This window comes from Siniperca chuatsi, linkage group LG14 (assembly GCF_020085105.1).
Source record: "Siniperca chuatsi isolate FFG_IHB_CAS linkage group LG14, ASM2008510v1, whole genome shotgun sequence".
Classification (NCBI taxonomy): Eukaryota; Metazoa; Chordata; class Actinopteri; order Centrarchiformes; family Sinipercidae; genus Siniperca; species Siniperca chuatsi.
In genome coordinates, this window is record NC_058055.1 from 28,832,977 (window position 1) to 28,859,371 (window position 26,395).

Below are 26,395 nucleotides of genomic sequence, written 5' to 3' on the forward strand. Positions count from 1 at the left end.
TTAGGCCTCCCAAACGTCTTGATTCTGAAAACAGTGTCCAGATGACTGCGACTGAAACCTTTTCTACAATGGAAAACTCCTGGACGAATGAGGGACTACACCGCTTTCACTTTTGATTCCTGAGAACAGCTCAGACACTGAAACCCGTTACCGCAGAATGATTCTCACTCTGACTTGAGAAGTTTTTTTTAAACTGACTTAGTTTTACTAGAGTCTGATTGTTGATTACCTCGTCCATCGATATGAGCAGCACATCATGAAGCATCATGTCACACAGCGAACATCACTGCTGCTTCAAGACAGACTGGAGCAGCACACACAGCTGATCATCTGAAAGTGAGGAGATTAAAGTGTGTTTAGGAATATGTGTGTGTGGAATGTTGCATGTCTGCCTACACCACATGATGACTCACAGTTTCACTCAGGACAATGCCATATCTCTTTAGAACAGCAACTGGGTGTGGTTTATATTTGTTATAAATGCTGCTGTTAGAGACCAGAGATCACTTCTCTCCAGAGCAGAGGACACAGAGCAGATACTACTGACTGAAGACTTTTAATTTCTCTCTTTAATCTACATAATTCCTCATCTGACCATGCAGAAAAGAAAAAACAGCAGAAGATATGGAGAACAATTTGTTAAAGGTCGGCATTTGAAGCTGAATGATTTGAGAGAGGAAGCTGAGAAAATAAACTTGCCCAGCAAGTACCTCTACAAAAAAAACATCCCGGCTTCCCCCCAGCCAGAGTTTCGTGTATCTCATCTGAAACACGACACAAACGCAGATGGATTACGTGGCATCAGGAGGGATGATGGCTTCAAGAACCCAGGCAACGAATCTCTGCTGTGGTGGAGTCTGGCTGTGGGACCCGATGAGATAGCGTCAGCTGAGAGGAGGCTCCTGGAGACGACCTACCCAGACCGGACGGAGGAGCAGGCCCAGATGCAGCAGAGCTTCCTGGAGAAGTTTACTACCTCTCGGCCTTCAAGAAGACCTCCAGGCTGGGCTCGTACCGCTTCACCTTGCCCCTGGAGGAGCTGCTGAGGGCCTACAGCGAGCAGGTACTGAGGGTCGGGTTGTGCTGGATCACAACTGGTTTGTACGATGTGTCAAAAGTAATAAATCAAAGTGAGAGGTGGGGAGACATGACATTGTTTAAATGTGGAGATAACAGAGCACATTTTCAGACAGTTCTGACGTGCTGAATTCGGTTGTTCACACGAAAAGTGACAGAAATAGTTGTGTGAAGACTGAAAAAAGAGAGCTGAGAGAGAAGTTCAAATAGATCTAATGAGGAAAGTCAGTCCGACATCGCAAAGGTGTGTGGGGAGGGTGTTTCTGAAGCTATTCGGTCTGACGGAGTATACTGCAGCTTAACTGTCTTTACTGTGTCTGTCAGCTAGTGATGGGGGGACGAAGCTTTCGAAGCGTTTGATACAAAATGGCGACACCTGCTGGGCAACTCTTGGTGTTACATTTGTATAGAAAGTCAGAATACAAGTGGTCTTATTGCTTTCATTATTGTGATTTTGTCAATAAAGCTTATATGCTTTCTGGACATTTACAGGGACTTTGATGAATGAATTACAGTGAGTTTTCCATTAAAACCTCTTTTATTGTCTCCAGTTTTGCTCTGGCGATCTGCCCGTCATGCGGGTGTATGAGACCATACTGTACAAACAGGAAGTGATGCACGTTGTGCTGGTCCACAGCCCAGCCAATCAGGAGGAGTTCTCTAAATATCCTTTGCTGACTGACGACCCAAACTCTGTCTGCACCTACAAAGATGGCAGCTTCTTCTGGAGGCCTGAGGCCATGTGTGAGACACACAAGTAAGTATTAGGGACTTTGTGACTGCAGACACTTGACCTTCCCTGCTGTTATTACAGACACTGGACTAACTGAAATGAGTGAAAGGATGAAAATATTTTCTTTGTCTCTGTTTTTTTTGGCAGGTATAAGTTGGTCCTGAGACATGATGAAAAGCAGATGGAAGTGGAGCGGGTGGAGTTTTACCCTCAGTTTTATGTTTGGGATCATGTCACTGTCGCTCTGCATGTGGACGAACAGGTACCTTCACCCTTTTTAGCAGAGAACTGAAAATGACACTGGATTGTTCTGTCCAAGCAGATCTGCAGTTTCTGTGTAGATTCAGGCCTTGATGACGGATCACTCTCCCACCTCTCACCTCTCAGCCTGACCTCCTACCTGTCAGCTCCCACCTCTCAGCTCCCACCTCCCACCTCTCAGCCTGACCTCCCACCTCCCAGCTCCCACCTCTCAGCTCTCAGCCTGACCTCCCACCTCCCAGCTCCCACCTCTCACCTCTCAGCCTGACCTCCCACCTCTCAGCCTGACCTCCCACCTCCCAGCTCCCACCTCTCAGCTCTCAGCCTGACCTCCCACCTCTCAGCCTGACCTCCCACCTCTCAGCTCCCACCTCCCAGCTCTCAGCCTGACCTCTGACCTCCCACCTCTCAGCCTGACCTCTGACCTCCCACCTCCCACCTCTCAGCTCCCACCTCCCAGCTCTCAGCCTGACCTCCCACCTCCCAGCTCCCACCTCTCACCTCTCAGCCTGACCTCCCACCTCTCAGCCTGACCTCCCACCTCCCAGCTCCCACCTCTCAGCTCACAGCCTGACCTCCCACCTCTCAGCCTGACCTTCCACCTCTCAGCTCCCACCTCCCAGCTCTCAGCCTGACCTCTGACCTCCCACCTCTCAGCCTGACCTCTGACCTCCCACCTCCCACCTCTCAGCTCCCACCTCCCACCTCTCAGCCTGACCTCCCACCTCTCAGCCTGACCTCTGACCTCCCAGCTCCCACGTCCTAGCTCCTCACTTAAAAGCAGTAATGTAAGGCCAGACTGCTTCTGTTTTGAGAGTTAATAGCAGTGTCAGAAGATTCAGTCGTCTTTATTACTGTGTATGATTATTTAATGTCACTGTTCTAATGCAATATTTAGTTGCTTGGCAAACTAACATGCAACGAGCATTAGAAGTGTCTTTACTTTAGGAAAAAATGTCTGCAGTAATAATAAGTCATGGGAAGTGTGCTGATGAGTATTACACATGATTGTGTTACTCTACTCGGGTGTTTTCTTCTCCATCAATACCCCCCATCGATGGCGGGTGTAATGCAAAACTTGCCAAAACACTTGTCCGTGAATAATTCAGACGATCCACCGTGTGGACGACGTATAATCGATATTATGGTTGTGTCGCATCAAAAGTAAATGTGCATTTTCTACCCATACATGAATAATAGATGTGGGAACTAGAAAGAGCCTTTTAGTTGTAGCCACATCAAGCTCCAATGTGGGATATAGAAAGCATAACCACAACCTATTTTAATTGGTGTAATTTCGGAGGTTGAGGTACAACAATTCCCGATTTCCTGATTCCCCTCATTATTATAATGATTATTCACTATGTTGTTATATTTAAATCAACTTAAGCTAATGTATACATGGATCATTCTACTGAATTGATGCAAACCGCTGTCCCACAACCAAAAATCGAATTAATTTATAAAGCAATTAAGTATGCAAATCCTAGATGTTTATGTTTAAGTCCCCTAAAATGTCAGCGCTTGACTTTACTGACTCGTGTCTGTGCAGAGTTTCTCGCTAGAGGTGTTTTCACATTCCTCTGCTGGAGGGGGAGATGTCTGTACTCTTCCCTAAAATCTGAGATTCAGACGGACTCCTGGAAGCTAGCTTTGGGACGTCACAAGTTCCAAAGCCAATCGTAACGCCACCGGCAAAGAAACCTGAAACCTGCAGCGCAGAGCGGAGAGTTTGCACTAAGCTAGCGTAGTGAAGGTTGTGTGCAAACCGGACCCTGGAGCTTGGTTGCTGTCAGCTTCAGTATTTTATTCCTGCTGGAAATGACGAGAGGCCCCATCCTGTCTGAACCTTCCTGCCACATCGTGTGTTTCTTTTGTTTAGTTTATGTGAAGTGTGCAAGATGACTGTCGATAAATATTTGGAAAATTTTAAGATAATTTTACACACAAAGAAAAATCAGTTGAAATGACAGTTACATGTGTTACTGCAGTACAGAAGTAGATCCTGACTGTTAGAATATAGACAGAAATTTCCTTTATAGTCCTGAATTCTACTGTAAGAGATTCTGTATTATACTGTATCTAACGTTAATGGTAATCTGAGTTAGCACTTAGCATGGCTGCTAACAATCCAGCCCTGCATCCTCACAGCCTTCTGCAAAGACCCTGCAGTTGTTCTGCTCGTCATCTTCTTCTGTTCTTTTCTGTTTTAGGTGCTGAACTTTGATGGTGACCGACTGAGAGAGAACCTTAAGTTCTGTAGTCGAGGAGAGGTTCAAATCAATCGTATTTACACTTTTGATGACTTCCCTGAAGCTGAAACGCTTGTTAACGAATTGTGGCCCGACTATTCCTCACCACTGGAGAAAGTTGAACAGCTAAATTAAGGGAGTCTGTGGTTGTTTCATATATTGTTTTGTATACTGAAACACAAGTTTGGCCTTTCCAAAAAAACATGTCTTCATTGTTTTCTTTTTCTTTTTACAGCAGTGATAATTGAAGGGTTAATATAATCTCTGTTTTAATAAATCATGTTTTTTTATTGTGCATTTAAAGTAATATCAATCCAACTGGTGTTGGTTTATTCATTTTAAGAGTTTTAATATAAGCTCTACAAACCATTTGATTCTTTGACGTTTGTGGTAACCAGGGGCGATTCTACCCTGTTTTATAGTGTATTATATTTTTTGCTTAGTGCTTCTGTTCCTGTGTGCACTGACATGACAGTGAGCTGCTGTAACGAAAGAGTTTCACCTCAGGGATCAATGAAGTATTTCTGATTCTGATTCTGATTCTAGAGTTTGGCCTTCAGTTCAGTTTTTACTAATTAAAGTTGCATTTCCCAGTAATGCCAAAGTGGTGGTCTCTGTCAAGCTGGTATCTGTATGTCTTTGCCAGCCAACTGCTGTGGAAAAGGGGTGTTAAAATTTGTTTAGGAACGTTCTCACTGCCGTGTAAAGGGTGAGAAATAAAACTTTGCTAACAATTGTTTTTATTTCCAACATATTAATGGTACATGAAAATACGTGGTAGTCATGAGAATGTGGGATTTACATAAGAAAAATAAATCTGTACATCAAATGTGAAGCATTTCGCCCTTGTTCCCCACCCAATCCCAAGAAAAAATTAATTAATGATGTAAAAATGAATAAATACGTTTAAAAAAATTATTTTCAGCAGCTTGGTTTCTGAAAAATCTGAAATGTTTCAGTAAGAACAATTATGGAAATAATTAACTTCTAATGGAGTATTTTCAGTGTCATATTGATACTTTTACTTAAGTAAAAGATCTGAATACTTCTTCCACTGCCACGTCACTCATGCTTATCACATGTGTTTGCTGTGTTAGTGAGGCAGCTAGCCAGCTATAGTTTGTCAGTACAGTCAGTAACGTAGCAGACTGAAAGGTTAGCATCAGAGCATCTCTTCATCATTCTGCAGCTCAGCAGACGACGGTGAGGCGGTAGTTTGGGTCTGGTGTTGACTTCACGCTACGTTGTTACCGAGCTGTTGAGATGCTGGAAAGTAAATAAACAACGTCACCATATTTTACACTCCTGTGACAACAGTCATGCCACTCATGCTTATCATACTCGTTTCTGCCTATATGTTCTAACATTAATAAGTGTAACGGTACTGTTAAATGTATTCACACTAAACTCTTTTGTTCAGGACTCAGAGTTTGGTACGCCCTCCAAACCGAACACTTCCAGTTGCTGCATTTCCAAAATTTAGAATTCAAAAGTATGTTTTTCCACAGGATAGTTGCAAGTTTCCCCTGAACGTTAATAGCAGAAGCGCTGTTCACCTCTGAACTCAGCAGCAGCGAACCACGAAGTTAATGTTTGTGACTGTTATACATTAACAGCGAAATATTGCTAAAGATAAGATGTTTTAATAAGAAAGAACATTTCTGATTGGAGTTCAGTCCATTGAAATACTGGTTTGGAACAGCATGCGGCATAAATCTCATAGCTTGTTAGAGTAGAGAATACGTGGTTTAGTAGAGAGGACATCAGACGTTTTGCCAGTGACTTCACTTATTACATTAAAGTTATTTTTGATATATCTTTTATATTCATCATTAAGCCAGTGACTTCACTTATTACATTAAAGTTATTTTTGAAAATAAATTCATCATTAAGTTCAATATATATATACATTGTTTCTACATTCTTTAAATTATTAAATTCCCACAAAATATCTGTGAAGATAACTGTTTCAGTGCACTGATGTGTGACTAAAGTTCATTGTTAAGCTGTAAAATATCCTGCCTCCATTACATATCTTTGTCACAAGTTTATATACATATTTATATACAACAATATATATAAAGAATGTCGGCATATTTATATACAATATATGGATATTGACTTTTATATCGAATTCTTACCCTAATATCGGTATCTGCATGGGCCCCAGAAATCCAGTATCGGTTGGGCTCTACTCACAAGGGACAGAAGTGGCAGGGGTGGCCAGATATTGGCAAGCCAGTGCAGGCAGCTGTAGATGGACCCCTGCATGAGGTGACAGCCACTGCAGTGGACACTCTTCCATGATGATGCTGGGTTCTACTTTATAGAGACTCACAGCCCTGTTAGGCCCCATTTCATCATCTGAATCTGAGTCTGAAGCCAACAGCAGGACATTTTACTGCTTTAATACTTTAAGTACCTTTTCCTGAATATACTTACATACTTTCATACATAGTATTTGTACAGTGTGGTATTAGTACTTTTACTGAAGTAAAGTATCTGAGTACTTCCTGCAGCGCTGCATCTTAACATGCTACCTGGATCACTTAATATTTCCTTGTTCCATTACACAGAGTGAGTCTAATCCTCCAGTGAGTACCAGCAGGTGGCAGCACGACTCATTATCTGACTGATCTCCGACTCTGTGGAGGAAACAAACAACATCAACATGTTCGGCCTGCAACACAAAAGTAGTTTGGATTATTATTGATCATTTGTCCTGAATTCATCATCAGTTTGTCTTTAATCCAAACTCACACTAACAGCTCAGTGGTGGAAAGTACAGTTGGAGGTACTTGTACTGTACATTTTATGCCTCCTTATACTTCTTCTCCACTATATTTATCTGACAGCTGTAGTTACTTTGCATATTAAGATTTAACAAAGAAAACATGTGGTCACTTCATTAAATATTATTCATAGTTAAAGATTAAGCTAACAGGAGTTGATTAAAATGAGCTCCGAGCCGACCAACTACACGAACATGCTGTTTACATGTTAATGCATCAATAATAATAATCCAATAATATAATATACTATAAAACAATAAAACACTCTGTAAGGGGTCATTTTACATTATGAGTAATTAGATAGTTTGAAGTAAAGTAAGTCCAGCTGAGGCTGATGGGAACGTCATCAGTTCTGCAGGTATTTGGTCAGAAACCAAAGTGTTGGACACAACAGCTGCTGAGATGTTTCAGTCTGAACCAAAGCGGAGGACAGACAGGCAGGCAGACAGAGGCAGGCAGACAGGCAGGCAGGCAGGCAGACAGGCAGGCAGACAGGCAGACAGGCAGACAGGCAGGCAGGCAGACAGACAGGCAGGCAGACAGGCAGACAGGCAGACAGACAGGCAGGCAGGCAGGCAGGCAGGCAGGCAGACAGACAGGCAGGCAGACAGGCAGACAGGCAGACAGACAGGCAGGCAGGCAGGCAGACAGGCAGGCAGGCAGACAGACAGGCAGGCAGACAGGCAGACAGGCAGCAGACAGCAGGCAGGCAGGCAGGCAGGCAGGCAGGCAGGCAGGCAGGCAGGCAGGCAGACAGGCAGACAGGCAGACAGGCAGACAGGCAGGCAGGCAGGCAGGCAGGCAGGCAGGCAGGCAGGCAGGCAGACAGGCAGGCAGGCAGGCAGGCAGGCAGGCAGGCAGGCAGGCAGGCAGGCAGACAGGCAGGCAGGCAGGCAGGCAGGTGAACAGGCAGACAGACAGGCAGGCAGGCAGACAGGCAGACAGGCAGGCAGGCAGAGGCAGGCAGGCAGACAGACAGGCAGGCAGACAGGCAGACAGGCAGACAGACAGGCAGGCAGGCAGGCAGACAGGCAGGCAGGCAGGCAGGCAGGAACAGGCAGGCAGGCAGGCAGGCAGGCAGGCAGACAGGCAGAGGCAGGCAGGCAGGGCAGGCAGGCAGGCAGGCAGGCAGGGCAGGCAGGCAGACAGACAGGCAGGCAGGCAGACAGACAGGCAGGCAGGCAGGCAGACAGGCAGGCAGGCAGGCAGGCAGGTGAACAGGCAGACAGACAGGCAGGCAGGCAGACAGGCAGACAGGCAGGCAGGCAGGCAGGCAGGCAAGCAGGCGTCCACTCTGCTAACATGGTGAAACCCTGAACTTGGACTTGTTGCCCAGTTTTATCTACTGATTTCCAGCTTCGGTCAGACAGTAAACTGGTGTCTCTGCTGCGAGTCGCTGATCAGCTCAAACACCTTCCTGCAGCTTCGCTGCCTCTGGTTCCGGAAACTGTTTCATCTTTAATATTTGTCCTCTGGATCAATATTGTCTTTAGTTTTTATGCACTAACATCAGCGTTAGTAATGTGAGAGTGGAGAACAGATGTTTCTGTGGAGCTTTTTTTCAGTTCATCCACATTAACTCCTTCATGTTCAGCTCAAGAGTTTTATACTTTTGAATTTGTTCATTTTACTGATTTTATGATGGATTCAAAGGTCTTTTCACTTCCTCCTGCTGCCAGATATTCTTTCCTAAGCTACATCCAGCAAGTCTTTATATCTTTATTTAATTTCCTTTTCTCACCACAGAGACATCCGTCTTGTCATTAGCGAACATCTTGCAACAGAAAATATCATTCGTGCTCATTAATACAATTCTTTTTGCATTTCTCTCGATATGTTTTCTGCGTTGAAAATCTAAATTCATCGAGTCATTGTGGCTGCCATGTGGGAATGTTGTTTAAAGATTTTTCCTCAAATTTGAACACGTTTTAGTTATTTAGTTCAAATTAAAAGCTTCTCAGATTGTCAGTTTGGGGAGAAACAGACAAAGTGAAGAAAATAAATATTTGATGTGAATAATGAGTCCTTTGTGCGTCTGCGACGTCTCCACACAGTGTGTGTGTGTGTGTGTTACGGAGACAAAGTCCTTCTGTCCTCATTATTTCCTTCCATCAGTGGAAACACACTGCGTTCATCCTCGACTGTTCGTGCTTTTAAAATTGTTTTATTTCTGTTTTTCTTTACTTTCATCAGGAGACTCCCAAACCTTTCACAGTCAGATTAAGGTGGAATGATCTTCATAAATTTGATCTTTAACAGACCCCAAGTGAAACCCCAAACCTTTCCGCTGTTCATCAGTCTGCTCTGAAGTTCACGTTTAAGGGTTTAATGGGTTAATTACAGGTTTATTTAAGTAGCCTGTAAACTACTGTTGCACATTAGGAAACATTTCAGTCCCAGGATGAAATGTCCAACATTTATCAGCCACAAAGTTATAGTACTTAAAGTATCAAATGTAAAAGTGCAAAAAAGGCTTATTATATACAGTGGTGTGCAAAAGGGTTTGCCCCTTCCTGATTTCTTATTTTTTTTGCATGACTTTGGAGTGGCCTGGTCAAAGTCCTGACCTGAATCCTGTTGAGATGCTGTGGCATGACCTTAAAAAGGCAGTTCATGCTCGAAAACCCTCCAATGTGGCTGAATTACAACAATTCTGCACAGATGAGTGGGCCAAATTCCTCCACAGCGCTGTAAAAGACTCACTGCAAGTTATCACAAACGCTTGATTGCAGTTGTTGCTGCTAAGGATGGAGCAACCAGTTATTAGGTTTAGGGGCAATCACTTTTCACACAGGGCCATGTAGGTTTAGGATTTAGTTTTCCTTAATAATAACAACCTTCATTTAAAAACTGCATTTTGTGTTTACTTGTGTTATCGTTGACTAATATTTACATTTGTTTGATGATCTGAAACATTTAAGTGACAAACATGCAAAAAAATAAGAAATCAGGAAGTGGGCAAACACTTTTGCACACTGCTGTATATATCTATATATATATCTATATATATGTATATAGATATATATATATATATATATATATATATATATATATGTATATATACGTAGCTTGAAACAAGAAAGAGACCGTTTGCGTTTGAGAATTATTAATTATTTTAGAAAATACTTGAAACAAGTTCATTGGCGTTAAAAACAGGTTGGAATATTCTTTCTGTTCTGGTCACTTTAAAAACAAAATAATTATAATTATAATAATAAACTCTGTTGTGCTCTGAACAAAGCATCAAGTTTTACAAACTGTTCATATGGTTTGAATTTAAAATCTTAATATGTACAAGTACCTCAAAGTAATACTTTCCCCCCACTGAATATGAGCCAATCAATGAAGACTGAGAGACTTGTCACACACACACACACACACACACACACACACACACACACACACACACACACACACACAGAAACACAGTGTGTCTCTCGCCCCTCCCTCGGAGCCCCGGCCCCTCCCCCCCCCCAGCTCCGTCACAGAGCCACACTGTGTTGTTGTTGTCTAACTGGACAATGAACACACACACACACACACACTCACAGGATGGCCGCCGTCTCGCCTCGCTGCCGTCGAACGCCTCAGATCTTCATCGTTGTCCTCTTCGTACTGTCAGGTGAGACACAAACTGATGACATCACAACACAAACTGCTGACATCACAACACAAACTCTGAGCTCTAAAGTAATCTGATCTCTCAGGGCTGTTTGTTTTGACTCGGAGATGAAGAACCACCTTCATCTTCATTCAGTCATGATGATGTCTCCGTGTGTCTCTGTGTCTCCATGTCTCCATGTGTCTTTTTGTCTCTGTGTCTCTGTGTGTCTCTCTCTGTCTCTGTCTCCGTGTGTCTCTGTCTCCGTGTGTCTCTGTCTCTCTGTGTCTCTCTGTCTCTGTGTGTCTGTGTGTCTCTGTCTCCGTGTGTCTCTCTGTCTCTGTGTCTCTCTGTGTGTCTCTGTGTGTCTCTGTGTCTCTCTGTCTCTGTGTCTCTCTGTGTGTCTCTGTGTGTCTCTGTGTCTCTCTGTGTGTCTCTGTGTCTCTGTGTCTCTGTGTCTCTCTGTGTCTCTGTCTCTGTGTCTCTCTGTGTCTCTGTCTCTGTGTGTCTCTCTGTCTCTGTGTCTCTGTGTCTCTCTCTCTCCTCTGTGTGTCTCTGTCTCCGTGTGTCTCTCTGTCTCTGTGTGTCTCTGTGTCTCTGTGTGTCTCTGTGTCTCTGTGTCTCTGTGTGTCTCTGCCTCTGTGTCTCTCTGTCTCCGTGTGTCTCTGTGTCTGTGTGTCTCTGTGTCTCTCTGTGTCTCTGTCTCTGTGTCTCTCTGTGTCTCTGTCTCTGTGTGTCTCTCTGTCTCTGTCTCTTTGCTGCAGGTGGACACTTTTCGTCTGTTTCCTCCTTTAAAGTGACGGAGGGGGGCGTGGCCTCTCTGTCCTGTCAGTACTCTGTGAAGCGGTTCGGTCTGAGTCGGGTCTGCTGGGGCCGCGGCTGTGGGACCTTCTGGTGCAACAACATCCTGGTGCAGACGGACGAGAACGGCGTCGTCTCCAAGGTCAGGCTGAACATCACGGTGACTTTGCTGCAGTTCGGTTCACGTGGACCGAAGATGAAAAGGATCTGTGTTGTCTTTTAGTTCTGGTCCGAATCATGTTCACACTGACTTTTTACTAACAAACCAAGAGAACATTGACTGACACGTGAATGGACAGTTCCTGCATCATCAGACGTGTCCAAAGTGACTGTGATCTAACCCTGACCCTGGTGCTGCAGGTGGCGGACCGGTACCAGCTGACGGGGGACGTCCTGGACGGACAGATGGACCTGGACATCCTGAACGTGAGGCGGACGGACAGCGGGCCGTACTGCTGCAGGGTGGACATCGACGGGCTCTTCAACGACAAGAAGGTGATCATGAACCTGAGAGTGGTCAAAGGTGAGCGACACTTTACCACTACAGTTAAAGGACAGTCTACCTGAAGACAATATTCAGGTGTCCAATGAACACTGAAACAGGTTCCTCTTGCTGTGATCTTTCCTCTTGTTGAAGCGATCCCCTCTTACTGCACTTCCAGTGATGGAGGACACAATCCACAGTTTATCTGAAGTTAATATGAGGCTTCAGCAGCCTGACTGAGACAAATCAAGACAAATCAAACTCCCTCTCTGTGTCCGTCCACTGCAGCTCAGCAGGACGACGCAGTCAGGGAAACTCAGAGACGGAGTTCTGCACCAAAAGGAGCAGAACTGTTGATCTGTCGAACTGTGACGGCCGAAGCCTCATATTAACTTTAGACCAAATTTCTAGATCTAGAGTGGGGATCTTTTAAGTATGAACAGCAAGAAAACCCTGTTTTAATGTTTATATGAGACTATTGTTGTAAGACAGACTTGAAGTATTGTGAACCTGTCCTTTAAGGTTTTAGAGACGTTAGAGTTGTGGCTCAGTGGTCGGTCCACCACTCTGGTCCAGACTGAAATTGGACTGTGATGAGACGTGCTTCATCGTTCATGCTCCCCTCAGGATGAACTGTAATAACTCTGCTGATCCTCTGACTTTCCATCTAGCGCCACCATCAGGTCGACACGTTAACGTGTCCGACACTTTGGTTTCTGAGCAAACACCTGCAGAGCTGCTGGCGCTCCCATCAGCCTCAGCTGCACTCTGTGTTTAGCATGGATGTATTAAGAAAAATGGCGCCCCATTCATTCCAACGAAAGTTGCATTCACCGAAAACGATGCTCAGGCTTTCTCGCATGAGCAAAACAGACTTCATCTGACTGAACCGGCTGACTTCCTGTTGGCTGCCCGCGCACATAATAATTTACTGATATGGCTAACTTCCAGAGCTAGCTTTTGGTTAACCTTTTTTTAACTCGTCTGGTCTCTGTTTACGAAGTAGACGCACAAAGCTCCAGGATACACGCAAATGTTTCACTCAAGCTGAAACATTTTCAACTCTCGCGAACACGAATTCGCCTCAATTCGCTGGAACATTAAAACCAGCCGTAATCTCAGAACTGTAATCTTATTAACTCAGAGTTCATCTGACTGCCGTTCAATCTGTTTGTTCCTTCTCAGCTCCGGTCACCAGCTCTCCTCCTCCAACGACAACCACGGCAGCGACGACCAATCGAGTCACGGAGCCGTCGACCTCCACAGGTGAGACGATGTTCAGCCTCAGATCCACCTGCTGGTTGATCAGACAGGTCACATGACACAGAGGTTCAACTTAGTCTGGCTCTCTTTGGGTTACCTGGTTTCAACAGTGGATACTGGATAACCGGCATCATGAAGCTGGTTATCAACTGGTTCTGAGTTTGAGGTCGTCATGTTTTTAGTCAGAATCCCTCCTGTCTTGATTCTGAGACGCCTGATGAACACTGTTCAGCAGTAATGTTAGTGTGCTGTCTGTCTCCGTGTAGCAAACTGGAAAACCCTGCTGTCGTCTCAGCTGGACCTTCTGAGGAGGAACTCCACCCTGCTGCGCTCCGACACCGTCACTGTGAGTAACCACAGTTGGTTCCCAAACAGGCCGATATGTTGGCGTTAGCATGTTAGCATCTATCAGATTAGCAACAACATGTTTGACTTTAAGGATAATAACTTTAAATTCAAACCTCTCTCTCTCTGTGCGTCAGGTGGAGGACTCTCTCCCCTCTCTCTCCCTTCAGATCAACGTTCCCGTCCTCTCTCTCTCCCTCAGCGTGTTGTTGATCTTGGCGGCAGTTTTTCTCTTTCTGGCCTTCAAACGTACGTTCTGTCTTCTTATCCTTCATACAGCGTCTCCATACCAGCGTTTATTCGCGTAATATGGAGACAATATAAACCAGAATATTTGTTATTATTGTGCTTTGCTTCGAACTGCAGTGCAGTTTGTAAACTAAATATGATTCAAGCGTTTAATCGAAACACACTGAGTCTGTACTTTTGATAAGTTTCTAATGTAAATCTTATTTTCTTCTCCAGGTGGAATACACAGAAGAGCCTTAAAGACCGGCTGGTGAGTTTAACATAGACCGATTCGCACATCTTGGATTTTAACGAGCCAATGACGCAGGACGCAGGATGCATTGTGGGATAGTTTGGAAGCATCGCAGCAAACGCTGTCTGAACCAGAGAGACTAACGGAGAAACGGGATGAACGGAAAGCAGACGGACGGCTTTGAGAGCTGGACGGGTCGGGAATGAAGAAGTTGGAGGATAAAACAGGATCTGAGTGTAACATCCCATCCCAGGCTGATAGAAAGACATCTGAATTATCATTATTATTATTATTATTATATTGGTGCAAAAAGGGTGAAAGTATAACCATAATAATCGTAATAATCATGCAGTTACTGTGATTTAAATTAATGTAGCACATTGTAAACAATGTAAATATCATTCCTTATTTTTCTTATTATTACATTCATTCTATATAACCATTGTTATATTATATTATATATTATATTATAATCACCACCATACAACTACAATCAGAAATGAAAAAGGTAATAATAGAAAGCTATTAATAATAAATAAGATATTTTAATATCAGGCGGCTGTTAGCAGTGTTTCTACAACAGATGAAAAGTCTTTGTGTCGCCTTTGCAACCAAAAACATCGTTTGTCCAGAAGCATTTGAACAGATATGAACTCATTCACTTATTAATTAATAATGAACTATTTTAAAATTGCAATGATATAATTTATTAACTGACTGACATCAGTGTATTATAATTAGACAGTTGTCTCTGCAGTACAAAGTCATAACAGCTGCGTTATTGTCAGTGCAGCAGCTGCACAGGGACAAACCTGAAGTTACAGACCTTCTGTTTTATTTTGAGTTTTGATGGATTTTGGTGACACGTCGGCTGTCGGGGATTTATTGACGATCATCGATCAGTCTGTGGCGGGAATATAACTACCAACTTTCCGTGCGTCTCTGTCTCAGACGGCGTTTGCTGCGATGCTCCTAAATTATCCCACAATGCATCCTGCACCTGCATCATTGGCTCGTCAAAATCCAAGATGGCGGTATTTGCAAAATGTCCTGTGACAAACACATTTATTATCCTCTCATCAAGTTAACTATTAAAACTCTTATACGTAAACGTTTCGGTACTTTCCGTGACTACAAGTTCAAGTTCGGTCTGTATTCGAATGTTCTGTGTTTGATTAGTGATTGTTGGGGCTCTGGAAGTCAGTGGTAACGGGAGGGTCGGGTGTTTCTGTTGGTTGCTAGGTGGTTGCTATGGTATAGGGCTACAACTAATGATCATCTTTATCATGGATTAGTCTGCAGATGATTTTATTCGTAGCTGATTAATCGTTAAAAAGCTGACAGATCGCGTGTCTGACCAGATATTCAGTTTATTATCATTCAAGAAGCAAATATTGTGTTTATATAAGCTGAGAAGTGAAGCAACCTGGACTTGGATTGTTCCTAAACTTGTAGCTCAGTTTGAAATGAGATGCCTGGACGTCTTTGGAGCTGCGAATGATTGAATCCACAATTGCTGAAATGTCCTGAAGGTTTAATTAAAGACATTTTGTAGTCATGGAAGCAAACGTGCACTCTGATGTCTCCTGATGGAGACTTCAGCTCTTCACGTCATGGTTTTCTTCACCTCCACCTCCCATCATTATGTTCCGGTTAAAGGGTGTTCATGCTGAACACAAAGCAGCTTTTCGAGGCGGTGCGACTGCATATTAATCGCAGTGGAAAGATGATGAAGTGGAGACATGTCCTCAAGAGTTGCAAATGTTTCTACGTATCTCAGACCCGTCTGACTCCATTTCCAGCTTCCGTTAACGTGGGCTCTGGATCTGCATGATGACAGCTGGTAGTAAAATGTCTCGTTAGCTGCTGTTGTTTCAAGGCTGATCTTTAGTTATTAGCAGGATTTTGAGGTATGAGGTTTTCTTACTTCTGGGACAGAACCTGGATGTCCTGGTTTCACTTCTCTACAAAGTTAATGAAATGCTAAACTTAGCTGCACAGTATTTGATCTTGGCATCTACCAGAGCTGCTGACGATTCTTTTCTCCTCCAGTTTCTCCTCTGAAGAACCTCCTCACATCATCTACGAGATCCGGATGAGAAGACCAGTCCAGGAGAACATCTACACTCTGGACTAGAGAGCCTCGTTCACACCTGGACCACAAATAAACAGTTTTTCTACAAAACACAGAAAGAATGCACATTAAACTTTACACACAAACTCTTATCCATAAAGCTACATGAGCTGAGCCTGCGCTGGTTTACAGCGTATTTCATTCAGTGTGCAAAATACTCAACAATAGGGGCAAGTTTTCATCTTAAATGCTGTTCTACGTGCAGCGGGGAAACAGAAAGGTTATTAAACAAATTACTAAATAAAAAATAAACTGAAATCTTCAACACGACACAGAGATCGAACTGTTAACTGACTGCATGCTTTCCTTCTTCTGAAAGATTCCCGGTTTACTGAGATCGTCTGTAACAGCAGCAGACCTGTTTTATTACGCTGTTTACAGATTTAAGAACTTTTTTCTGTTGGTTTGCAGAATCACACCCGCAGCTGCTGCAGAGAAATACATTTTACAATATCGAAAATACAATGGTGTGAAAAAGTGTTTGCTCCTTCCTGATTTCTTATATTTTTGCATGTTTGTCACTTAAATGTTTCAGATCATCAAACAAATTTAAATATCAGTCAAAGATAACACAAGTAAACACAAAATGCAGTTTTTAAATGAAGGTTGTTATTAAGGGAAAACTAAATCCAAACCTACATGGCCCTGTGTGAAAAAGTGATTGCCCCCTAAACCTAATAACTGGTTGCTCCACCCTTAGCAGCAACAACTGCAATCAAGCGTTTGCGATAACTTGCAGTGAGTCTTTTACAGCGCTGTGGAGGAGTTTTGGCCCACTCATCTTTGCAGAATTGTTGTAATTCAGCCACATTGGAGGGTTTTCGAGCATGAACTGCCTTTTTAAGGTCACGCCACAGCATCTCAATAGGATTCAGGTCAGGACTTGACTAGGCCGAGCCTCTCTGGTTCTGTTACATATGGAAATCCGGTCTGCACTTCTGGAAACATGCCAATCACACAAAGCTTCTTCTTTGGGTCACGTCTCCACCGTCATTACAAACTGTCCTCCTCTGACTCTGACTCTGACTCCGAGGCGGTGTTTGTCATGTATTAGCTGCTAGCGGCTGGCTGTGTTCGAACAGTTTGTTTAAGACAGTTGCAGCCTGGAGTGTGTGTTCACCTCCATGCGTGGAGAAGCCTGAGGGGAGGGCGCTGCTACAACACAAACACTCTGCTACTGTCGATCGTTGCCTTGATGTTGAACTTCATGTCAAACAGGAGACCAAGACCCAAAACAGGCTGATCCAGAATCAGTACGCTTATGTTTAGTCTTTACTAGTTTTTCTTTCTTTTCTCTCTTTGTTTCCCAGGTAGCTCCTGGCTCGCTGCGGCACCTGGCACACACCTTGATGCCAGACTCACTAAATCATCCGTTTGTAAACTTTTATCACAGTCTGTAAAGAAAGAATACATTTGTAGAAGAATCTGTAAATATGGAACCAGTTCACTTCAGAAGTTTACCGAAGGACTAATTAATGCCTCAGCAGGGTTCAGAGGTGATCAGTGATCAGAGACTGTAGAAAGTATTTTTATTACCAGTTTCAGGTGGCGGTGTTGTTGACCACTGAATAGGGATGTGTTCGATAGCTGGTTCCATTTTGGATCCGGTTCCAAGTTGTCAAATCTTTCATTGACGATCTCAACATCTCTAGATCGTCTCTTCAGCCTTTTTTTGGACTCTACAGGTGAACGAACAGGAGCTGACTCAGCGACACAGTTAGTAACAAGACTGACTGAGTGAACATGGCCGACTGCAGTGTGGTGACACTTCACCGAGAAGCTTTCTGCTCACTACAGCCGCCCCGGAAACATCAATCAGCCCTTTTCGACCAAAAGGTTTCAGGAACTATGGAACCAAAGGAACTAAACTAGGAACTAAAAGTCCCATTACTGTATCTGAAGAACCGTGAAGATGAGAAACCAACTCAGAGTCTTCCTGTCGCCTGATCCTGATGTTTAGATGAAATGAATGAATGAAAAGGAGACTGAAATCTCCGCAGTAGATGATCTGCAGAGTGTTCTCAATATATCGAATTAAAATGAACTTTGATATCAGTTCAGAGATCAGTGTATAGTTCTCATGTTATTGTCTGTCCACATTTCCCAAATCCACAAAACTTTCTATTAGATTCTAGTGGAGATTTCCAAAAGATTACAGATATGTGTGTGATGCTGCAGACATGTAGATATATTTCCATTTCAGTGGAAAGCCATGAAAAGTCTTGGGTTCAAATATTTCACATCATGGAGCTTCAATGAAGAGCTGGAACAAGATGCTACAGAACAGAGATGAGATCCTGCCAGACGGTGCGGAGAAATTTGTTTTTTTATTAGCAATTTAAAGACAGTTAAGGAGAAATTTAAGGAGAACACCCAAGAGTTTAGGAGGTTAAAGTTGGCATTGTATTGGGTCAGTAAACACTGTTCTCAAGTCAGTTTTATCGTTTTAAGGGAGGCTGAAGGATTAATTCATTTCCACGAATGACAACGGCGGATGAATCATTTGTAGAAATGATAATCTTAATATTAAAATAAGATCTGAGTGTTTGAGGCAAACTGACTCATGAACTTCATCATCAACCCACTAGATGCAAGTGTCATGTGATCTCAGTAAGGTGTGTTCTTAATCAAACAGCCTGAGTCAGTGCCAGTTTACAGTGTATAAATGTTTTAGTTGATTAAGAGGAGACCTCACTTTCTTTGGAGAGAAAGTTTTCAGTCATCCAACCAGCCAAGCAGCTGCAAGCCTGCAGAGCCGACTGCAGACCTGCACACATGGTTTCACTCAAGTTCACCCTGGTGGCCTGTGAGTACTCTCTTCATCTGCAGCATTAATAAGACATATCTCCATAGAAATTATATCTCTGTTTCTCAGAATTAAATGTTAAAAACAGGCAGAAGCTTGTATGTGAGTTAAGAACTTAACATTCAGAACTCCATTTAAGAAATTAATATTTTAAACGCTGACTTCACTGATGCATTATCTCCCAAAAACTGACTTCAGGTTAGGTAATCTTAAACCAGAATCATTTTTAATACCATTTTGAGTAAGTTTGGTCCAAATATGACCACACATCTCAATTAAATCTGAAGTTTCGAACAATTTGTCCTCACAGGGACTGTTTGACTTTCTGAAAATAAATATTAAAATGGATTTTTCAGATTTTTCTGCAACAAACAATTATCATTAGAAATAATCTAATAAATCGTTAGAGTAATCTACTGATGATTTTCTTGATTATTCAATTAATTGGTATGTCTGTAAATGTCAGCAAATTGTGAAAAATGCCCATCAAAATGTCCCAGAGCCCATGGAGACGTTTACAGATGTCTTGTTTAGTCCGATCAAAACCTAAAGAAATTCATGGCAGAGTAAGAAAACCAGAAAATCCTCACATTAGAGAAGCTTTTTAATATTTTTTTTATTGAACTGTGTATTGATCTGTGTGTACAGTGATAGGAATGCTGCATTAGTGTCACAGTTATTAAAAGTGTTATTATAGCGTGTTAAAACTATCTGTGTGTGTTTCAGTGCTGTCCATCGGACTCGTAGCATCAGGTAAGAACAAAATATGTCACATGTATGTTCTTACATTACTGACATGTGGGGACATATGTTCACTTTGTCACGTTACGGGGACTCGGCAAAAAGCAGGTCCCCACAAGGTAAACCATTAAAGAGTAACTTAACACTCCGCACAGCCTCTTCACAAATTCAAAAAATGCATTTGAACCCTGACACACACTCACTCTGTGACATTAGAGGATAAACTACATAAAAAAGACAAACATATTGTCAGGTGAGGTGTTCAGGTGTTACTGTTCTACAGACAGACCTACACACTAAGCTTTGTGATATCACAGCTATGAAAATCTCTCTGTATCTAATATCTGAATACAAGGTCACAGTTTTTGGTATACAGCTGCCAAAATGTGTGACCCTGTATTCAGATATTACCTCTCTAAATACTATTGATAGGCATTTTTGCGAATACCTATCAAAATAAAGTATGTGATGAAGAGTAATGAAAATGTTTAGTGACAATAAAACAGATCATCATATCATATAAAACTGCACTCAGGGGTAGCTAGCAGAGCAATATCACAGAAGTTACCCTGACCTTTAATGAAACTTCAACAAAATCAGCACCAGTTTGTTGCTTCATTTCCAGTGATTTCATTGCTTGTATACAATATATTCTTTTAGGCTTTTAGCTTTATATGAGGGAAGCTCCAGAGATTCTAAAACATCTTTCTATGTGGCCCACACTGACTGTATCAGATGAATACAAAAGTGCCAGATCATTAAATGAACTGAAATAGAGTAAAATAACTTCAGAGCTTGATTAATGTTGCTGTTCCTCCTCGTTGCTGTGCAGACACCTCAGACTCATCGTCATCAGAAGAATCAGAAGAGGGAGAATGTGGGAAATGCAAACAAGGAGGAAAAGAGGATGAAGATGACGACAAAGAAAGTGAAGAAGACAGTGAAGAGAGGTCAGAAGACATTTACAACTGCTCACTCTTATCTCTATATTTTCAGTATTTCTTTCTCGTTATTGCCTCTCGATAGCTTTATGTCTCGCTCATCGTCTGTCTCACCGTCCCTCCGTCAACATCCACATTCCACCAAAGACATCTAAAAATAGTGATGACAGAGAGAGCAGGAGGAAAGAACCTCCTACCTTCTAAACAAAGTTAAAATTCTCCCTCTGTCTCCCTTTTCAGTTTTATAAAAGCACCGTCTAAACCTCCAGGACAACCTGAACCACCTACAACACTCACATGTCATTCAGAAATTCAAGTACCCACAAGACCTGCACCTCCTGCACAACCCCAAGTACCTGGAAAACCTGCACCTCCCTCACAACCTGAAGTACCTGAAGAACCTGCACCTCCTGCACAACCCCAAGTACCTGGAAAACCTGCACCTCCTGCACAACCCCAAGTACCTGGAAAACCTGCACCTCCTGCACAACCCCAAGTACCTGGAAAACCTGCACCTCCCTCACAACCCCAAGTACCTGGAAAACCTGCACCTCCCTCACAACCTGATGTACCTGAAAAACCTGCACCTCCTGCACAACCCCAAGTACCTGGAAAACCTGCACCTCCTGCACAACCCCAAGTACCTGGAAAACTTGCACCTCCCTCACAACCCCAAGTACCTGGAAAACCTGCACCTCCTGCACAACCCCAAGTACCTGGAAAACCTGCACCTCCCTCACAACCCCAAGTACCTGGAAAACCTGCACCTCCCTCACAACCTGAAGTACCTGGAAAACCTGCACCTCCTGCACAACCCCAAGTACCTGGAAAACCTGCACCTCCCTCACAACCCCAAGTACCTGAAAAACCTGCACCTCCTGCTCAACCCCAAGTACCTGGAAAACCTGCACCTCCCTCACAACCCCAAGTACCTGGAAAACCTGCACCTCCCTCACAACCTGAAGTACCTGAAAAACCTGCACCTCCCGCACAACCTGAAGTACCTGAAAAACCTGCAGCTCCTGCACAACCCCAAGTACCTGGAAAACCTGCACCTCCCTCACAACCCCAAGTACCTGAAAAAACTGCACCTCCTGCTCAACCCCAAGTACCTGAAAAACCTGCACCTTCTGCACAACCCCAAGTACCTGGAAAACCTGCACCTCCTGCACAACCCCAAGTACCTGAAAAACCTGCACCTCCTGCACAACCCCAAGTACCTGGAAAACCTGCACCTCCCTCACAACCCGAAGTACCTGAAAAACCTGCACCTCCCTCACAACCCCAAGTACCTGAAAAACCTGCACCTCCTGCACAACCCCAAGTACCTGAAAAACCTGCACCTCCTGCACAACCCCAAGTACCTGGAAAACCTGCACCTCCCTCACAACCTGAAGTACCTGAAAAACCTGCCCCAAGTACCTGGAAAACCTGCACCTCCCTCACAACCCCAAGTACCTGGAAAACCTGCACCTCCTGCACAACCTGAAGTACCTGGAAAACTTGCACCTGCGTCACAACCTGAAGTACCTGAAAAATTGTGCACCTCCTGCACAACCTGAAGTACCTGGAAAACCTGCAGCTCCTGCACAACCCCAAGTACCTGGAAATCCTGCACCTCCTGCACAACCTCAAGTACCTGGAAAACCTGCACCTCCTGCACAACCCCAAGTACCTGGAAAACCTGCACCTCCTCACAACCCCAAGTACCTGAAAAACCTGCACCTCCTGCACAACCCCAAGTACCTGAAAAACCTGCACCTCCTGCACAACCCCAAGTACCTGAAAAACCTGCAGCTCCTGCACAACCCCAAGTACCTGGAAAACCTGCACCTCCTCCAACCTGAAGTACCTGAAAACCTGCAGCTCCTGCACAACCCCAAGTACCTGGAAAACCTGCACCTCCTCACAACCCCAAGTACCTGAAAAAACTGCACCTCCTGCTCAACCCCAAGTACCTGAAAAACCTGCACCTTCTGCACAACCCCAAGTACCTGGAAAACCTGCACCTCCTGCACAACCCCAAGTACCTGAAAACCTGCACCTCCTGCACAACCCCAAGTACCTGGAAAACCTGCACCTCCTCACAACCCGAAGTACCTGAAAAACCTGCACCTCCCTCACAACCCCAAGTACCTGAAAAACCTGCACCTCCTGCACAACCCCAAGTACCTGAACAACCTGCACCTCCTGCACAACCCCAAGTACCTGGAAAACCTGCACCTCCCTCACAACCTGAAGTACCTGAAAACCCTGCACCTCCTGCACAACCCCAAGTACCTGAAAAACCTGCACCTCCTGCACAACCCCAAGTACCTCAAAAACCTGCACCTCCTGCACAACCCGAAGTACCTGAAAATCCTGCACAACCCCAAGTACCTGGAAAACCTGCACCTCCCTCACAACCCCAAGTACCTGGAAAACCTGCACCTCCTGCACAACCTGAAGTACCTGGAAAACTTGCACCTGCGTCACAACCTGAAGTACCTGAAAATTGTGCACCTCCTGCACAACCTGAAGTACCTGGAAAACCTGCAGCTCCTGCACAACCCCAAGTACCTGGAAATCCTGCACCTCCTGCACAACCTCAAGTACCTGGAAAACCTGCACCTCCTGCACAACCCCAAGTACCTGGAAAACCTGCACCTCCTCACAACCCGAAGTACCTGAAAAACCTGCACCTCCTGCACAACCCCAAGTACCTGAAAACCTGCACCTCCTGCACAACCCCAAGTACCTGAAAAACCTGCAGCTCCTGCACAACCCCAAGTACCTGGAAAACCTGCACCTCCCTCACAACCTGAAGTACCTGAAAAACCTGCACCTCCTGCACAACCCCAAGTACCTGAAAAACCTGCACCTCCTGCACAACCCCAAGTACCTCAAAAACCTGCACCTCCTGCACAACCCGAAGTACCTGAAAATCCTGCACAACCTGAAGTACCTGAAAATTGTGCACCTCCTGCACAACCTGAAGTACCTGGAAAACTTGCACCTGCGTCACAACCTGAAGTACCTGAAAATTGTGCACCTCCTGCACAACCTGAAGTACCTGGAAAACCTGCAGCTCCTGCACAACCCCAAGTACCTGGAAATCCTGCACCTCCTGCACAACCTCAAGTACCTGGAAAACCTGCACCTCCTGCACAACCCCAAGTACCTGGAAAACCTGCACCTCCCTCACAACCCGAAGTACCTGAAGAACCTGCACCTCCTGCACAACCCCAAGTACCTGAAAAACCTGCACCTCCTGCACAACCCCAAGTACCTGAAAAACCTGCAGCTCCTGCACAACCCCAAGTACCTGGAAAACCTGCACCTCCCTCACAACCTGAAGTACCTGAAAAACCTGCACCTCCTGCACAACCCCAAGTACCTGAAAAACCTGCACCTCCTGCACAACCCCAAGTACCTCAAAAACCTGCACCTCCTGCACAACCCGAAGTACCTGAAAATCCTGCACAACCTGAAGTACCTGAAAATTGTGCACCTCCTGCACAACCTGAAGTACCTGGAAAACTTGCACCTGCGTCACAACCTGAAGTACCTGAAAATTGTGCACCTCCTGCACAACCTGAAGTACCTGGAAAACCTGCACAACCTCAAGTACCTGGAAAACCTGCACCTCCCGGCAAACAGCCCAGCAAATCAAAACGTCCTGGCAGACCTAAACTTCCCGGCAGACCTAAACTTCCCGGCAGACCTAAACTTCCTGGCAGACCTAAACTTCCTGGCAGACCTAAACTTCCCGGCAGACCTAAACTTCCTGGCGGACCTAAACGTCCCGGAACACACTCTGGCGTAGGCAAATGTTGTTGCATAGCCAAATGTTGTTGCAGAACTGTACGTACAGTTAAGTGTCCTCACAAAGGTAAACGCTGCTGCAAAGGCAAACGTCACTGCAAAGGAAAATGTTGCAAAGGAAAATCTCACCCTGAAAAATCTCCAGCTACTTACTCACCGGTGATCTGTGAGGGACAGAGCAAGACGATAAAATGTCGTAAGTTACTAATTCCTGCTCACACTCTAGGTCATGTGCCAAGGCATACATGAATGTGCCTCATTGTCTCTCATCATGCCACATATATCTATTGTGCTCTTTGTGTTTCTGTCTCTCCGCAGCTAAGGGGACAACGATCCAGGTGCAGTCAGCCACTTATGGTCGTCAAAGTGAAGAGTTTTGTTGGAACAAAAATCTGGAGAGTAAAAATCAAAGCTTGACCTGTACAGAAGATGTCACCAGCATTTTGGCCGAAAGGTAAGACAAGATAGACAGGTAAACAATTGCAAGGGAAAATGCAGCAGATTGATGAAAAGTTTTTCCCATTCTGCCCTTTTTTTTCTAGATGTAACAAGAAGTCAACATGTAAAATCCAGCCATCCAAGGCGCTGGCAGGAGACCCCTGTCCAGGCACCTACAAATACCTGTCTGCTACTTACCAGTGTGTCTGAGGAGTAAGACACAAATACACACAAACACGTAAGGTTGTCCAAAGTATCAAAACTTTGATGCTTTTTTGATACCATATATTTATGACGATACGATCTCTGTTATTTCATAGAAAAGGTTTCAGTCGTAGTCATCTGGACGCTGTTTTCAGAATCAAGACGTTTCGGCTCCCATCCGATTCTCATTCTCAAATGTGAAAATGGTCTGAGAACTCAGAAATTTTGGCTACTCTGTGTTGCTTAAGCCCCGCCCTCAGGGAGGAGTCTTCCTGAGTGTCTGCTGTTTACCTGCCTAGTTTCACCTGAAACTGACCTTCTTTTGTTTCCACGATGGCCCAGTAATCAGTAATCAGGCCTATTGTTTTCTGGCTGCACCGCCCTCATCACTGTTAAGTACCTGATTAGCATATGATTGGCTAATTAATTAATTATACATTTGATAGTATTGAAAGTACTGAAGCTTTAAATAAAACAGATCTACAATCTTTAGACAGCGTTCGGCGTGCCCCCAGTTTGGAGAAGCAGACAGGACCAGCACAGAAGCTAAACAATGCACTGCTGGGAAGCAACAAAACGTATTTTAGCCACCCAAAAAAAATCTATATCAATGTAAGCCTTATATCGCTCTCTCCAAAGCCACCACCAGACTCCTTTGCAAAAACAGTAATTTTCCGTTTTACATTGTACGTGTGTTAAAACACCTAAGTCACACAACAACACAAACAAACTAGCCGATCGCGAATTACTGCTGAGAAGATATTTGTTTCATCTGTATGAAAGAAATGACAATAAACTCTTGAATCTGAATCTACAGTTTCCTCAACACCGCATCCTCAAACAAGTGTCTTCATTTTAAAATAAATCTCCACTTCCTGTTCTTACATTAGAAGAGGCAACGAGCCGAGGCAAAATCATTTTCCTATATAATGACGCAGGCTTTAATTCAGAGCACGACCACACTGAATTAGAGCTAAAATGTAATTTATGTCGTTAAGCAGTAGGCGATTTGTTAATTTTTAACCGGGGGGATGCCCCTGTCATGCTGCTGCTGCACGCTCTCTTTCCCCCGTCTGCTGTAGAGAATATCGATAAATTGCCGATAATGATTAAATTTTGATGGAGCGTTTCTATTTTAACCGGCGCAGCTTTTCCAGCCTTTACGGCGCCGGTTTAGCGGCCTGCGACTCGAGTCAGTGAGTGAGGAACGCACACACAGGGAGACCAGAGACGAGTC

General features: G+C 44.2%; 1 protein-coding gene, 2 long non-coding RNA genes and 1 pseudogene across 6 annotated transcripts in view; 2 read left to right on the top strand and 2 right to left on the bottom strand.

Moving 5' to 3' along the window:
* LOC122888480 lies at window positions 1-13,864 on the bottom strand. 2 transcript variants are annotated; one of them, XR_006380711.1, is made up of 4 exons: window positions 13,726-13,864; window positions 10,665-10,730; window positions 6,864-6,968; window positions 1-330 (listed from the first exon to the last, which is right to left on the bottom strand). It is a non-coding gene; the product is annotated as an uncharacterized LOC122888480 (long non-coding RNA). The 2 variants fall into 2 exon arrangements; XR_006380710.1 differs by lacking the exon at window positions 13,726-13,864 and having other exon boundaries at window positions 10,665-10,894.
* LOC122888478 lies at window positions 523-4,589 on the top strand (annotated as a pseudogene).
* Window positions 4,474-6,856, bottom strand: LOC122888481. Its single transcript, XR_006380712.1, has 2 exons — window positions 6,523-6,856; window positions 4,474-5,589 (listed from the first exon to the last, which is right to left on the bottom strand). It is a non-coding gene; the product is annotated as an uncharacterized LOC122888481 (long non-coding RNA).
* timd4 (T cell immunoglobulin and mucin domain containing 4) overlaps window positions 10,631-26,395 on the top strand; it is a 23,531-nt gene continuing 7,766 nt past the window's right edge. The window contains exons 1-9 of one of the 3 annotated variants that reach the window (XM_044222967.1): window positions 10,631-10,737; window positions 11,481-11,659; window positions 11,878-12,040; window positions 13,187-13,267; window positions 13,531-13,610; window positions 13,747-13,858; window positions 14,075-14,108; window positions 16,143-16,264; window positions 16,576-16,702. In XM_044222967.1, coding sequence (XP_044078902.1) covers window positions 10,668-10,737; window positions 11,481-11,659; window positions 11,878-12,040; window positions 13,187-13,267; window positions 13,531-13,610; window positions 13,747-13,858; window positions 14,075-14,108; window positions 16,143-16,227 — 804 coding nt within the window. In that variant the 5' untranslated portion in view covers window positions 10,631-10,667 and the 3' untranslated portion in view covers window positions 16,228-16,264; window positions 16,576-16,702. Of the gene's footprint in view, window positions 10,738-11,480; window positions 11,660-11,877; window positions 12,041-13,186; window positions 13,268-13,530; window positions 13,611-13,746; window positions 13,859-14,074; window positions 14,109-16,142; window positions 16,703-26,395 lie in introns of those variants that run through there. The other 2 variants (XM_044222966.1, XM_044222965.1) reach the window with 2 other exon arrangements.